At 40.7% G+C, this 15317-nt stretch overlaps 2 protein-coding genes and 1 pseudogene across 2 annotated transcripts; 1 reads left to right on the top strand and 2 right to left on the bottom strand.

Annotated features, from left to right (window-relative positions):
• The first annotated feature begins 209 nt into the window (after positions 1-209).
• LOC113133347 (claudin domain-containing protein 1-like) lies at positions 210-4853 on the top strand. Its single transcript, XM_026312112.1, has 4 exons — positions 210-932; positions 1359-1466; positions 1660-1797; positions 3145-4853. Exons 1-4 carry the CDS (start codon positions 641-643, stop codon positions 3363-3365), a joined length of 759 nt encoding a protein of 252 aa, XP_026167897.1. The 5' UTR covers positions 210-640; the 3' UTR covers positions 3366-4853.
• A 95-nt stretch (positions 4854-4948) lies between these two features.
• LOC113133354 (N-acyl-aromatic-L-amino acid amidohydrolase (carboxylate-forming) B-like) lies at positions 4949-7715 on the bottom strand. The gene is made up of 7 exons (XM_026312125.1): positions 7569-7715; positions 7007-7267; positions 6725-6920; positions 6513-6606; positions 6316-6423; positions 6072-6184; positions 4949-5196 (listed from the first exon to the last, which is right to left on the bottom strand). The coding sequence occupies exons 2-7, from the start codon at positions 7261-7263 to the stop codon at positions 4951-4953; spliced, it is 1014 nt and encodes a 337-aa protein (XP_026167910.1). The 5' UTR covers positions 7264-7267; positions 7569-7715; the 3' UTR covers positions 4949-4950.
• A 3349-nt stretch (positions 7716-11064) lies between these two features.
• On the bottom strand, positions 11065-14993 carry LOC113133376 (oxysterol-binding protein 1-like; annotated as a pseudogene).
• Between the last annotated feature and the right edge of the window lie 324 nt (positions 14994-15317).

Below are 15317 nucleotides of genomic sequence, written 5' to 3'. Positions count from 1 at the left end.
TCAGCTATTCATTTTGACGTCGCTTCTGCTTTTGTGTTTGTTTGTGTGTTTGTTTATTTTGCTCACCTGGCTTGCAAAGCCTCGTGTTTCCCTGCGCTGTCTGTCAGCGGAACAGGTGCACACAGGCTTGCTGGTGGGGAAAGGTTCGTCTTTAAATCATCGGAACCGGAAGGGGAAGTCGCATGGATTAGTGTGTTTACAACTCCTGTCATCCTGGGTGCGCGTAGCATCCCTTACTGGGCCCAAACAGTCCAATGCAATTTGCACCTATAGGCTGCAGCGTATCTTATAATAGCCCATAGGTTTACGTGGACTAGTGGTTGGACTATTGCTGTGCGGTGTCTGTCGCAGCGTGGGCCATCCACCATCTGTGGAAGTGGGACAGGGGAACAGATGGCGCACCCAAGCCGGGCTGCAGGGCTGGAGACGCTGAGCTATAGGACAGCACTGGCGATCCGTCATTAAAATAAAAGCCTAGTGTTGCTGCTGTTGCATCGCAGGCCTGATTTCTGCAGACTTGACTATGCCAGAGTCACTGGGGTAAGAGTGGGTGACAGGAAGCATCGCAGATTTAATCCGCGAAGTCTCGACCACTGGCATCAACTTAATCCCCACTGACGTGCGTCTGGCTCGGTGAACAATGGTCGATAACCGCTACGCCACCGCTCTGGTCATCGCCTGTGTGCTGAGCATACTGGCCACCGTCTATCTGTCGGTGGGCATCGGGACGCAGCACTGGTACCAGTACAGCAGCCCCACCGTGCGCGGAGAGGCCAACGTGTCCGAGCTGCGCTCCCTGTATGAGGAGTTTATGGATGGGGAGTTTGATGAGAAAACCTACAGCGACACACTGTTTCGCCTCAACGGGACTGTGGGCCTCTGGTGGCGGTGTGTGCTTGTTCCACCCAACGCGCACTGGCACAAGGAGCCAGGTATGTTGACATAACTGACCTGGCGCACTGTCATCTGCTGAATAAACGCTTTGTCTCTGACCTTTGTGTTTCAGGCCACCAGGTGTGGCTCATTACCTGATTGGTTCGCCTAATTATAGTAAAAGTTAAATCCCAATACTCAAGAGTAGGTCAAGGGAACTGGTAAGGCGAGGGCTGGGGTCACGTCTTACTATAATACACAGCAGGTTCTGGGTGAAGCTGGAGTCAGATTAAGCTGAATGGAAGCAGATTTCACTTCCCCCAGTTTCTACCTCAGATGTTGATATATATCAAACACCCCTAAGTATATCAACATCTGTTTCTCTCTACAAAATGTGTTTAAACACACATTTGTGGCAGACTTGCACCACATTATAAACCATGACACAAAGATTTACTGTTCTCTAAGCAAATGATCTTTTTAAGATGCCAAAATGGTGCTGGAGTGTCGAAGCTTCACTCTGCCTCAGCAGTTTACTCCCAAGTACAAAGAACCTGGAAACCACAACAGTGGAGAGGACATGCTGCGCACCTGTGAGTTCAGTCCCAACGAGTTTACCTTTATTTAAATGCTATAAGTCGCATGAAGCTGTCAAGGAGATTTGCACATAATTCAGCCTCTTCTCCTGTATGTGATGTTGAATATTAAATGAGGACTGACGTATAGGCCTCTACTGTAACTGTGATGCATTTTGATGTGTGCCTTTGTGCGTCTGTGCATGTTTAGACTTGTGGAGATGTCAGTTTCTGCTGCCGCTGGTGTCCCTGGGTCTGGTGGTGCTGGCAGGCCTAACTGGGTTCTGTGCTTGCCTTTGCCAAAGCCTCACACCCACTCTGGGCATAGGAGTACTTCATCTGCTGGCTGGTAAAACCTGTTCACTCACTTACTTGTAATCGGTAGTCCATTCATGAAGTGGTTAATTAAGCAGTTAAGTTTAATAATAATAATAATAATAAAAAAGGACACAAAGATGGTTTAGATGTTTGACTCTGTACCAATGTCCAACCTTCACCCTGCCTTTTTTTTTTTTCATGCGATGTTTTGTGTGTTGTTATATTTTTTGATTTGTCTGTTGTCTACAAAATGTCTTTCGTCTGGAAAATTAATTCTAAATAATGAAAAAGGGAAAAAAAATACTAAGCTGGATAATCTTCCGATGAATTGTTTGCTTTATACTACACTGACGAGCGTAAATTATAATCTGAGTGATATTAGCAAACATTTAACATGAACAAAACCAAATTATAAATAATCCATTCACACATGGATCACCTTTCTACACTGTCATTGTATTAGGATGTGTATGTTAGTCCACAATGGCAGTGTTTGTTAGCGTACAATAGTATGAGCACACCTTCACTTTAAGCGTACTATTGATGGCAAATGGCAGGTGTGTGCTCCAATTATTAGCCATTGTTTAAACATCAAGTCCACAAGTCTAAACATCCAAGTCTGTTTCTATTGGACCTAAGCCGTTCATAAGTAAACTATAAAAGCAACAAATCCAAGCAGTTTCCGTTTGATGTACGGAGCATTTTTATTATTTCAGTTCTGTGACTTACAGCTTTATCGCTGTGGTTCACTTTCAGCAGTTTTATCAACCAGATTTTTGCTAATGTGTTAACCATATTAACTTTATTGCATGTCAGTGTTGTGTTTAGGGTTTGTTGTGCTGCTTGAAAGTGGACAAAGAAGGTAGTAAATGCATGTTTAGGGACCTTAAAAATCAGCAGCGAATGACCATCAAACTACTGAAACTAATAATTGTTGAGTTTGATTTCTTGAGTCTTGAGTTTTCCGGTACTAGTCAGGGAAAACCAGCAGAACAGCTCAGTATGATGCATAGGTTAATGATAGGCCAGGTTCACAAAAGACCTGCCATGTCACAATAAAAGAAGTAAAGCTGTAAATTAATGTAGCTGGATTTAATTTGGCTGCTCCACTTTGAAAGGCTTGGTATTGTGCATGCAGGCCTACTGTTAAACTGAATACAATGGAGCCTTTGTGTTAAGGTTATTTAGGTTATTTGGGTCATAGCTTTTCTTCCTATGACTTTACTTGCTGGAAATCTTTGCTTTAAGATTTTTTTTTATGAAAAATAAAAAGACATGAATTGTACAGCACTAAAATGACACACTGTGAAGTTAGCTAGGAAATGAGACCACAGCTGAATGAGTCTGTCCTCACTCCTGCTCATCATGTGCCCTGCAGGTCTCTGCACCTTAGCCACAGTGTGCTGCTACCTGGCAGGGATGGACCTCCTGCACAGGGTGTCAATGCTTCCTGATAAGGTGGATGGCTCCCTGGGCTGGTCTCTTTACTTGGCTCTCATTTCCTCGCCACTGCACATGATGGCTGCTGCACTGCTGGTGTGGGCGGCACGCAGCCACAGTCAGAACTACTACCGCATGACAGCCTACCGGGTGGCATAGACTATAAATCTCTGACACGTTTAAAATCATGCCCCTCTCTGACCAAAATGCAATTTATAATGATCTCAGAGGAACATGAGGATGTGGGTTAATCTGTGCATTTTGGCCTCTGACGGATTAAAGTACATGTACCTTATCTGCTGCGTTAAAAGATTTGATTTTTATCTCTCTAGGCATTTGAATTCATAAGATGTGTATAATAGTTTTTTTTTTTATTCATGGTACTGTAACATTAATTAGAAAAGCACCTAACTAAGGCCCAATTGTTAGTAAGTATATTAAATTTGCCTTATCGTTGAGTACAAACAGAAAATTTAAAGTTGGTCCAATTTGAAACCGATGTGGACGTGTATAGGTTTTTCCAAGGAACAAAAACTGTTACATTTTTGGAGAATGAATCCAACTTGCCAGAAGGATTGATTTGCATTTGTGCACGTAATTGTCATACTAACAATGTGAGAAACCAGCGGAGTAGGGTAGACAGGGTGCGGAGTCCTCACTGGTGTGAAAATGACTGGACTCATTCTTTAAGCATTTGTTATAAATTGGGTTACAACACCTGTGTTTCATTGACGTGTTGTGGTTGAAACTTTTGAGCCCGTTTTGCTTCTGGTCACACCCAGAATAGCAGCAGGGAGTGATGTCACTAATCCTTTGTAATAAAAGGTTTATACTTAACTATGGAATGTGGGTGGCAGTGAGGAGTACAGTGGCTATTACTGTAACTGTGTTTCTATTAATACAATTTAATTCAGCGTTTGTATTCATCTTTTTAAAAGTTAAGAAGTTTATGTATGGTAATTGTTACACTCAGACTGTTTGTGTATCTTGTTTTGTTTGGCTTTTGTAGAAAAGATGAAAAGGTCCCAATTCCCTCGGCGTGTTAGTGCTTTTTCCTGGTTTTCTGTTTTGTTTCGTTGACCTCGGGTATGATCGTGTAAATTGCTTTCCACATCATTTTGTGAATTACATATGTTTGTTATTTATTTTCAATCTCTTTGTTTCTTTTTTTCATGTTTTTATTATTAATTCATTTTTTTGTTATCACCTTTATAACAACAACAAAACTATCTAAAGCAACAGTGTTTAAGGGAAATAGTGTTTCCCTGTTAGGCATTATGAATGTACCTTAAAGGCCATATTGTGATAAGCTACAGTATTCCTTTGCACTTCAGTTATTTCTAAACATGAATATTGTTGTACCAGTAGTGAATTTCTATTTTGTAAATGTCCTATAGTGAAATATATTTAGAAAAAGAACACCATAACACCATCTACATGAATATACCATTAAGACAATCACCAGTCAGACAGTTTAATGAAATGAGTCTGGAAAATGATGCACTATGTATATGACATATTCAGCCTTTAAATACAAGAAATAGTTTTTCCCCTGAATCCACTGTAGTGTAATAGAACAGCTGTATGACTATGCTTTCGTGACGCTACAGTGAAGCTGAAGTGCTAAATAAATGTGTTCACATAGGAAAGTATGCACATGCACCTGTGTGTATTTCCGGTAACTTCTCTCATTTAAATAAAATTGTTGTCTTTTTTAAATACCAATATCAAGTCAGGTTTGTTCTTACTCCTCTTCCTCTGATGTATATCTCGGTTCATTAGCTCGTTGCTCCTGCTCTGTCTGCACCCGGATTGCAGGAACCATCACGCGCTTCCTTCTCGCCAGGGAAAGAGCGATGCCCTTCTCATAATAAGCACATTCATTGATGAAGAAAGGATAAAGAGGCTGATGGCCTTTGTACGTCAGTGTTTCACCTGAGAAAGTCTGGAACAGCGGGTCTCCAGGGTGCAGCAGACAGAAGTCTCGGTCCTACGATAAAGGCAGACAATGAGGTTGACAGAGTAAGTGCAACACCTGTGAGCTTTATGCAGCTGGGAATAGATGCAATGAGACTATAGACTGTAGCTGTAGTGGTCACAGACATTTAACATTCAACTAAATGATTAAGTTTTAAAATAACACATTTAAGGTGATCTACTCAATACTTCAACATTATTGCATTCACAATGAATATTATCAGGATGTTGTGGTAACATTAATATTGTGTCTCTGAAACATGATCAGGTTTTTCTGATGATACATCTGTAAATATGTGATGATTATCCTGATAGTGGGCACTCATGACAGGAACAGGTATGTGTCACAAGATTGCTGCAATGCAACTTTCATCTGCAATCCTAAAATGACTACAGATATTAGTCAGGACTTGTTTGGCAGCAGAAACAGCAGTGGAATTTACACGGGTGATTATTTTTAGAAAAACTCTATTCACGCAGTCACAAACAGGAACCAAGCCATTATCAGGACCATCATTAACACACGTCACAGTCCACGTTTCTCCTCTGGCTATGTGTGAGAAAACACATGGGTTGTGACCTTTCCTTTGTAGTCGTACATTGTTTTCATTATTTCCGTCACGTAAATTTTCAAGTGAACGTATTGAATATTCACAATGAATATTCACTACGTAACGCAACGAGTACCATGAAATTCCAGCAACCTATTGGACAATAAGAAATCTCAACCTTCAGTTTCAATTTTTAATTTAAGTCACAGTAAATATTAGATCATGTTCATTTTGTTTGTTATCCACCTGAAAATCAAACTCATTCAATTGAGCTCAGTAGCACTTAGATCTGAGAAAGGTCAACTTATTAAAAACACAGATACATTTCAGAGCACACCTGGAGTTGAGGATGAATGGCTGCTGTGATGTTTTGAGTCTCACTGTCTCTTGGGTAGTCGATGTGTTTAACCATGGTGAACACATCCACGAATCCTCCTTCAAAAATTCTGCCTTCAGATGAAAGCAGCAAAAGCCAACTCAGTGGCATGAAAGTTGCTCAGAGCCTGCAAGACTTGAGACATTTTTTAATGGTACTGCAGCAAAGCAAAAACATTCATTTGGTGACAGGTGTTTAATTGTACCTGAGTTGAAGGAACGGACCCAGTCGAGCATGTGTTGCACACCAAGTTTCATTGCAGTGTAGATGTTTGACCTCACCACACTGTGGGGTTGAGCCCCGATCTCCATTGCTGCAGAGAATGGATTTTAGATGACAAAAAGTCACATATTAGCCTGGACTCAAATGGTTTTTATAAGCTGCTAAAAATGAAAAACTTACCAAAGCCATGTTTTCCCACTGAATCAAGAGAGTATGACTCTTTATTGGAGACATCAAAATGGATGTACCTCAGTGGTATACCTGACATCTGCCTCTGAAAAGAATGAAAGCTTCTGACAAAATAACTTTTAATTCTTTCTTCCACCTAAATGCAACAAACCCACCATGGAGGGAGAACTGATTTCCCATGTGTTTGAACTGGTTTGGCTCACCTGAAGGTGTCTGAATATGTGCAGGCAGATCCAGTCACAGTCAGAATACGCAATGAGGCACAGGCCCATGTTGGCAGTGGTGTTGTGGAGGTCACAAACGAGGTCCACCGCCTCAGGACTGCCTTTGGGACCCAGCATGCCGTTCAGTTCTCTGGACCTGATCATCTCGTAGGGGGCTGTGTCTAACATGGGACCACTAGGACATTTAGGCACAAAATGACAACTCATCATCATGAGAACTGTAGGCATAAGCATCGCCAGCACCTCTCAGTGGCACCTTACTTGAGGATGGCGTGGGTGAAGCAGCGGTTCAGGTCGGTGTCGACGTATCGCTGGCCCTGCTGTATGGCTCGTGGATTCGACAGCACCATCAGCACTGACGCAGGCTCTTCCTCCTCAGCCTTTTTCTCCACTGCTTTCTTATCCACCTTCACCAGCTCTCTCACCAGGTACACCCCAGACAGCTCATTGCCATGGGTGCCGCCACACACAGCGACCCGGGACAACTTTGGTAAACACACCACCTCATCCACCTCCATCTAACTGAAAGCAGACAGAGATAAAGTGGGTAATGTGCAAGAAACTGAGAGTGTTTGTAGCGGGACAATTCATTTTAGTCCTCCTCCAGAATCATTGTGTGAGCAGCACAGAGATACACTGGATCTTCTCTTTTAATGCACCATCTGTATCGCTTGTATACACTATGGATCAATGTCAAATGATTTAAAACTACAAGTTAGTTTCATTCAGTGGGAGCTATCAGTTGCTCCAGTGCTGATGCTACTTGGCACATAACAGACAACACTGCAGCACAAAGCAGAGATATTGATTTGTGAAACCTTACCTCGCTTTTTTGGCTTGCTGTAAATTACCCAGGGACAGTTCCGGCTTTAAACCCTAGAAACCTACTGTATCCCTGAAGCCGCACTGAGAATCAAGTCTGTTAATGTCTCTTTAACATAGGAGGAAAGCCTGAAATAAAACAGGGCGGGCTGACAGCTCCACATTCACAAATAAAAGATTAAATGAATGACAAGGCATAATACTGTACATCTTACCCAATCACCCCTGACCGTTACCCTTCTCTCCCTCTCCCTCTGCCGTTTATCCCCCCTCTCACAGGCTTTCATGCAGTTTCACTGATTCAGCATTCCATCCATCCCTTGTCTAATGCACTTGCCTGGTACTACACTGTATCGTAGGCAGGGTGTTGTCCTGAGTGTGATGTGGTACATCAGTTGCTTCCTGTGGGGTCAGCCGAACCCATAAGCCCCTCCCCAACTTTCTCAACTCCATGTTCGCTCTGCCCCGTGTATAGGATGGTAGGTTCCAGTCTGCCTTTCAGAAAATTGGCTGAAAATAAATCTGCTGGCAGGACACAGCAGGAGAGGTGAACAGCAGAAGAAACTGCTCTTCTGCCACAGAAATTAATGTGGACTGACTGTTAAAGAGAACACAGGCAGAGGTTTATGGTAGTTAAACAGTCAAAAATGAAGTTAAATCATATTTAAACACGTTGATAAAAAAATGCCCTAATATCTAATTTCAATTTCATTATTTTGTGACATGGCCTTTCATGTCACTATATTTCTGTAGTTAATTTGTTTTTTTTTTTTGTTTTTTTTGTTTTTTTTTTCACCTTAAATTTGATTTTTTTTAAGGAACTGGACCAAGATATGACATAAGATGTACTTGGTGGGACATTTTACACTTGTACAAGAGTTTACAACCATAATAGCAGCTTTGACAGGCTGTATTTAATCTTTGGATGATCCTTATAATGATATAATCCATATAACAACTTTCTGATTCATCTTTAGCATGCTATTGTTTGCTAATTCATTATTTTCTATGAACTGCACCTGAATATCGTTTGCTTTGGTCATAAACAAAATTGTCCTGAACCAGACCCAATGAAAGTGAGGTTGTCACCATGACAACATGATTTCATGTCAATCCACTAAAAAATAAAGACATTTTAGTCCATAAACAAGAGGTGACACAATAGCCAGGTTGTAAATGTAGCTATTACATATGTACTTGTCACAAATTAACATGCTTTGAACACACTTCCTGTATCTGGTATTTCTGTACTACAATACTGCAATAACAGACTTGATATACAGTACAGCTTATCATGATAAGATGTCAATCAGTATATTGGCCCAGTCCCAAATGTTTTCAGTCAAGCTTTCTATTCATTTAGTTCATACAGATGTTTTACTACTGCTGCCATGTTGTTGTATTTTCCCAGAATCACTTTTTTTTTTTGTTGAAAAGTATCCTGTTATGAAACTGTAACTGTACTATTTACAAAACATCTTCATGGTAAATTAGCAATTTTAGTTCAAACAACACACTGTCTATACAGTGGTGACTAAAAGTATGTGACCTCTTTGGAATTGTCTGGTTTTCTGCATTAAACGATCATAAAAAAATCTGCTTCGTCACAGGTATAGACAAATCCAGTGGGCTTACGTTAATGCAAACACCTTTTGTGTCAGCCAGTAAACATGTTCCGTGATGGTGTAAGGAGGTAAACACTCTGGTTTAAAACTGGTTGAACCTCCTTTGGCAACAATAACCTTAAATAAACCCTTCATGTTGCTGCAGATCAGATACAGACCATTATTTTCTTTTACATAACTGACATTCAACAATGGCCGTGAGAAAATGTTTTGTTGAAAGGCACACAGTCCTCCATGTGGCGTAAAAAGGAAACCATTAGGAGCTACTTCATAGAAAGTGGTCCAAGAAAAACTACCAAATGAGCTTCAACATGACAACCAGGAAGTTCCTGCACTTTTCACACCACTAAAATATAAAAATCAACTGTCCCCTGACAAGTAACTGATATGCTGTAAAAATAAAAAATTGAAAGAGCAACATGGAAAATTATGTTTGACATCACAGCATTTGTTTATTACAGATCCTTTTTCTTTGTTAATACAAAATACTGAACAATGTCATGTCTTCCCTGTCAGTACTATACAGAAACTCCCTTTTTTTTGAAAATGAAGACAGTCCTCTTCCAACAATATGAAGAACCCAAATTACAGGGAAAAAAAAAACAAAAAACTACCTTATGGTTTACCAATACTATAATATGAATTTCTATACATTTATAAAATCATAGTTATTCATAACTTTTCAATTCTTTATTTTTAATTTTAAGTACACTTACAAAAAATTATGAAACGCATACACATTATGTCCCATGTTTTTGGTGTCAAAATGTCTTTGCATATGTTTTGAATTCTTCAGCAGACACACAAGGGTGTGACAATAACCATCACTACTGCTTGTACCTGTCACTTTACTTTTAATTATCGTTTTCATTGTGTTAACGTCACACAAAAATGCCTTTTTCAACTGTCATGTAACTCTGTCACCACTGACTTCATTAGTCAACACGCTGGGGCAGGGTAATTTCATAAATTTTTTTTTAAATAAAACTCTACTGACATTAGGTTTTCCCAGCACTGGAACAAACTCTTTGCCATTTTGTAGCTTTATAGTCTTTTTCCAACTGCTTCTTCAAAGTTTTAGCTTTTTTACAAGAACCAGCTATGAGTGTCAGCATCATATCCACTCAGGTGTGATGTAAATATAAGTGACAGCATGATGCTTATTTCTAAGGCGAGATGAGTGTGTTTAGGCCTTTTAGAGTGTGTCATAATATTCACCATCATAATTTCTATTAGGCCTTGGTAAAGGAAAAAAAAAAAAAGCTCTCAATGGCTGACTATAAACCTCTAAAACATGACAGTGTGGAGGGTCAGCTAGTATTCTGGACAATTTTTTTTTTTTTTTTTAAACACAATACTGCACAGCGGCAGTGTTGTGAAGTGACGGAAGAGCAGATATGCGGTCATACACTCGAACACTAGAACCTCACTTCATTATATTAAGACACTAAATCAGAGAGAAAGAAGAAAATTCCTTACCAAAGTCTTCAAGGCCACCAGTTGACAATGTGTGTGTGTGTGTGTGTGTGTGTGTGTGTGTGTGTGTGTGTGTGTGTGTGTGTACTAATCCCTTTTTTAGAGTTATTACCAAAGCACACGATGCGGTAGATGACAAGAGAAACACTACATTATCTCACAGGGTGTTGTCAGCACAAAAACTCTTCTGCTCCTGATCTGAGAGACTGAACAGACGTGAACAGAGAGTAAAACTAAATGATCTACTACAGATTTGGAAGCACTGCCCATGTCATTTCCTCCCCCTTACACTTAGCCTGACCCAAGCCAAAGCAGCATAGCAGCCCGATTAGATGGGCAACAGCAACAAAAGGGAGATGCTAAGACTCAAGGAAATGGGAACTAAAATGAGGGGGCAGAGGGAAAACCCTGCTCTCCCTCTGGATCAGACAGCAGTGACCATCCTGGAGATCTCTTAGAACAGAGAGCCACTGGAGGGAAGCAGCCATCCAAGTAGGAGACAAGCAGGCCTTTGTGCCCACCACACAGCCTCGATGGATCAGTCTCTTCAGGGCACTTTGCAGTCAGCGCTGAGGTCAAAATATGTTAGGGCAGCCCTCCCAACTGCCACGGTCCTTGGCCTCCCAGTATCCTCCCCTATAGATATGGACTTGCTCACCTGTGATCGGGTCCTCGCGGCGCTCAAACCAAAGTGCTTGGTAGTTGTCATGAGGTGCACCTAAAAGACAGAAAAGCTTTGTCAAACAATCATACCACGATGGCTAGCACAGAAAGAACCATAAGTTGACAAAAGAGACAAAAAGAGGAGTACTTGCTTTTTAAGGAGGAATCAGTAAGAGTATCCTCATCGACAGCTTTTGGAAGAGAAAATGGGATCACAGATTTTTCTTTTTTTTTTGCCCCTGATTTTCAAGATTTTCCCCTATACAAGCCAGAAAGGAATACAAAAAAAGTAAAGGATAAAAAAAAATACTTGACTCTCACCCTCTTCTGATTGGCTGGAGGTGCGTTGACTGGCAGCCCTCTCTCTCTCCCTGCGGGCGCTGCGCTGCTTCTCCTCCAGGCGCTGTTTCTCGGCATTGGCCTCTTCCCAGCGGCCTTCCTCCATCAGTCGCTGGTCAGGCCTGCGCCGGCTGTCAGTGGGTGCTATGCCCTCCTCAGGTTCATTGAGGGTTAGCGCCAAGGCAGTGAAGTAGTACATGGTCTCTGCTCCTTCACTGTGGACAAACACAAGTCTGTTTTGAACAGCAAACACCAGAAATCAAAAGAATACAACTTTTGTTTTGTGACTGTTAGTAGAGATGTAGAAGTTAAATTGAAGTGGTGCTGGCTCACTGCTCTCTTCTGACCGCTTTGAGCTTTCGATATAAAAATATAATGGTTGCTGATCCAGATTTAGCCTGGCATGTTATGCAACCAGTTCAAACTGTAGCTTTGAGGAGTTCATCAGCTGCATCAAAAACAGCTTTTTGATGGCCCAGTACTTACGGAGAGGGTTCCTCCTCCACACCTCCCTGGCTTTCAGGGTTTGATAGACTGTCTTCTGTTTGCCCTCTGTACCGTTCTCTCCTCCTCGACTGCTCTGCATCACCCGGGAAAACTCCATCTTCTCATCCCACGTCCCTGACAGCACATAGTGGGCCTTGCCATCCTTGTCCATCACCACACCTGTCACCTGAGTATAGGACAGAGTGCGTTAACAAAGGAGTCAAACATCGCGAGCCACGAGGAGACAGGAGTGCAGGGCAGAAAAATTTATGTAGAAAATACAACTGCAAATATTTTAAAGCAAACTGAATTCATTACAGAAACAATGAGACATTTGGAGACTTTAAAAGTGCATTTACTTTATAGGCAATGCAGAAAAGAAGAAAAGGTTAACATGATTAAAGAAGCTAATATCTGCAACAGTAAGAATGGGAATAAAATTGGGGTTTAACAGGAAACCAAGAGGCAGTCTATGGGATTTTTACAGCTAATAGTGTTTTTTGCACAAGGGCCAAATTAACTACTTGCACCTACTTTCTGGAACATCTATAGGGAAAATAGAGAAATGAGTCAATGAAAGATTCCTGCATTTTATCTCACCTTCCTGGCCACATCTCTGGAGAAGTAGCTGTATGGAGCAAACTTCAGGTGGCAGCGGTCTCCAGTGGTGTGGTTCACTACATCTATCTCTCCAGACTAGACAGGAAACAGGCAGGAAAGCTTGTACACACTAGAGCACAAATATGTAGGGTGATGCAAAGGATGTCTAAAATATAGTACCGAAATACTGTTTATTACTACTACTACTAGTAGTATGTCAAAGATGTACAATAGCAGCTAAGCTATCTCAACATCTATTTTGTATACACACAGGAAACACTGCAGATCAGGTCATAGTAGTTCTGGATTTGCAAGATCTTTGCATCAGTATGATGGAACAACTTGATATGTCTGACCCGTACTTCACCATTTTAGCAGAATCTGTCTCTTTATTTTATTTGTAAATATTTTTCAGTTGAATTTCCACAATTTTCACAACAATATTAATTATTATTATATAATTTTATTGGACAATTGTGATGTAAAGAGGTTAAAGCACTGACCATGTAACTACAGTGTGCAGGTTGAAGTTCACTGCCTGTCTCTTCTACAGTCAACTCTAATAAAACACTAACTAATGAAAACGAGATTGAGATTGCTAGTAGTTATGTGGCGGGTGCTGCTGTTATTTAATTTAGCTCTGTCAATCTCACCTGATCGATCCACAGTTTTCCTACGATGATATTGTGCACTGTGGTGGTAACTTTTTTCCATGTGTAGTGATTGTTACTCTTCTCAAATACTGCGTGAATTGTGCCTGGATAGAAAGAGGAAATAAACACAGAGAATACATTAATTTTACCTAGTCATGTGAATTTCTCCAATTTGACACCTACCTATTAAACAAAGGTGTAGCTAAAACATTCCTCAGGTTTGGCTCATTGACCTTTAAAGAACGCCCTGAAAGAACAACTGCACTGTTGATAACACACCCTGAGTCTTTGTCACATCAGACCACAAAGCATGGTTCAAATGCTTTGGATAATAGTGTAACTTACCTAGAGGCATTATTGACAAGTATTTGCCGCGGAACTTGCTGGCAACAGTAATTTCCTGTCTCAGGGTCCAGCCACGATCAGAAATCACATGGTGCGCGGCTGCAGGAGGGTGGTGACTTACCTAGGAAAGTGATTCATACTACATGAAACACACTGCCTGCCATGTAAAAATTTAAAAAAAGAAACACATTAGAAACATGACCCAAAGTATTAAAATGTGGTTTCTGTAAGCATTGCTGTTTTGACAGGTTGGGATCCTCCCTGATTGTTATGACTTGTAGTTTTTTATAGACACAGACACTGTGACTGGCCTGTGACGTATGATACAAATAGCTATACAGTAGCGCATGAAAGTCCCGACTGTAAATGTCAAATCCAATTATATTACCAGTTTTTAGTAAGATTTAAGTGTTGCACAATCCCATTTAAAGCCTCTGTAACTGAAATGAACCAAACTCCATAAGCTCTTGTTAAATACAGCTTTGTCACTGGATTTCCCGCCTGAAAGAACAATTTATTGGATTATTTATTGAACTGAATGTATTTTCTTTAAAACAAAAACTTCTCTGCCGTTCTTGTCTCCTGACTTTAAGCCTCCTTTTTCTATCTCCATTCAACATCTTTTCTCTTTTTCCTACTTCTTAAATAAACCACTTCAGATCCCATCAATAAGGAAATGAGAATTACTTTTCAACCTTCCAGGTAATTTTCCACGCCACAGTATGCACCAAATAAAAGATAAATTACATAAAACAGAACCTTTTTCTATAATGTCACTAGCACTCCTCTAAGCCATAAACAACCTTTCTATTTATGATTTCACACACTGGTAAATATGTGTTCCCTGAAACATGTACAACACCATAAAGGAAGTAAATGCTTTGAAAATACTGTCAATAGAAATTTTAGGAAATCCTTCCTGACACTGATTTTTTCTTTACTTTCACTTCCTTGTTGGAAGCTTTTCATCCTCTTATGTGTCTTTTTCCCTCACCTGTTCACACAGGGAGCGGTAGCCGCCTCTCTCTGACGGTCCAGCTCATACGTCTCTCCAAGGAGAGGGTTGAAGGGTTTGCCTGTGCGATAGACGGTGGTGGAATAGGAGGACACAGAGAAGGCAGCAACGTAGCACATCTGCTCCAGGGAGCTCTGGCACTTGGCGGCCTTATCCAACAGCTCATGGTACTCAAGGTCCTCAGACAACCGCTGCAGCATTGAAATGGGCTCGTTGAAGTTCACCTAGGGCACCAGAAGAATTCAGATATGGATTCATGCTTGCACTCATCATGCATGTTTTATTTCTAATTATAATCACTTTAACTTTGAAAGAAGTAGTAAACAAACATAAAGAAACTATGAAGACACTGTATAAAAAAGGGACATTATTAATTATAATGAAACAATACATTTAAGTGTAAGGCATTTTAAAATGAACGTCCTTTGAACAGAAACTAATACAGTTGAGGAAGATCCAAAGACGATAGTATTTAGGTTTGAGCAAACCAGAGACCTGATGATAACGGCCAAATTCAAAGAGGTGGTTCGTTTGGTTCTTAAGCCATT

The sequence above is a fragment of the Mastacembelus armatus genome, unplaced genomic scaffold (assembly GCF_900324485.2).
Source record: "Mastacembelus armatus unplaced genomic scaffold, fMasArm1.2, whole genome shotgun sequence".
Lineage (NCBI taxonomy): Eukaryota > Metazoa > Chordata > Actinopteri > Synbranchiformes > Mastacembelidae > Mastacembelus > Mastacembelus armatus.
This window is presented reverse-complemented; position numbering and strand designations above follow the sequence as displayed.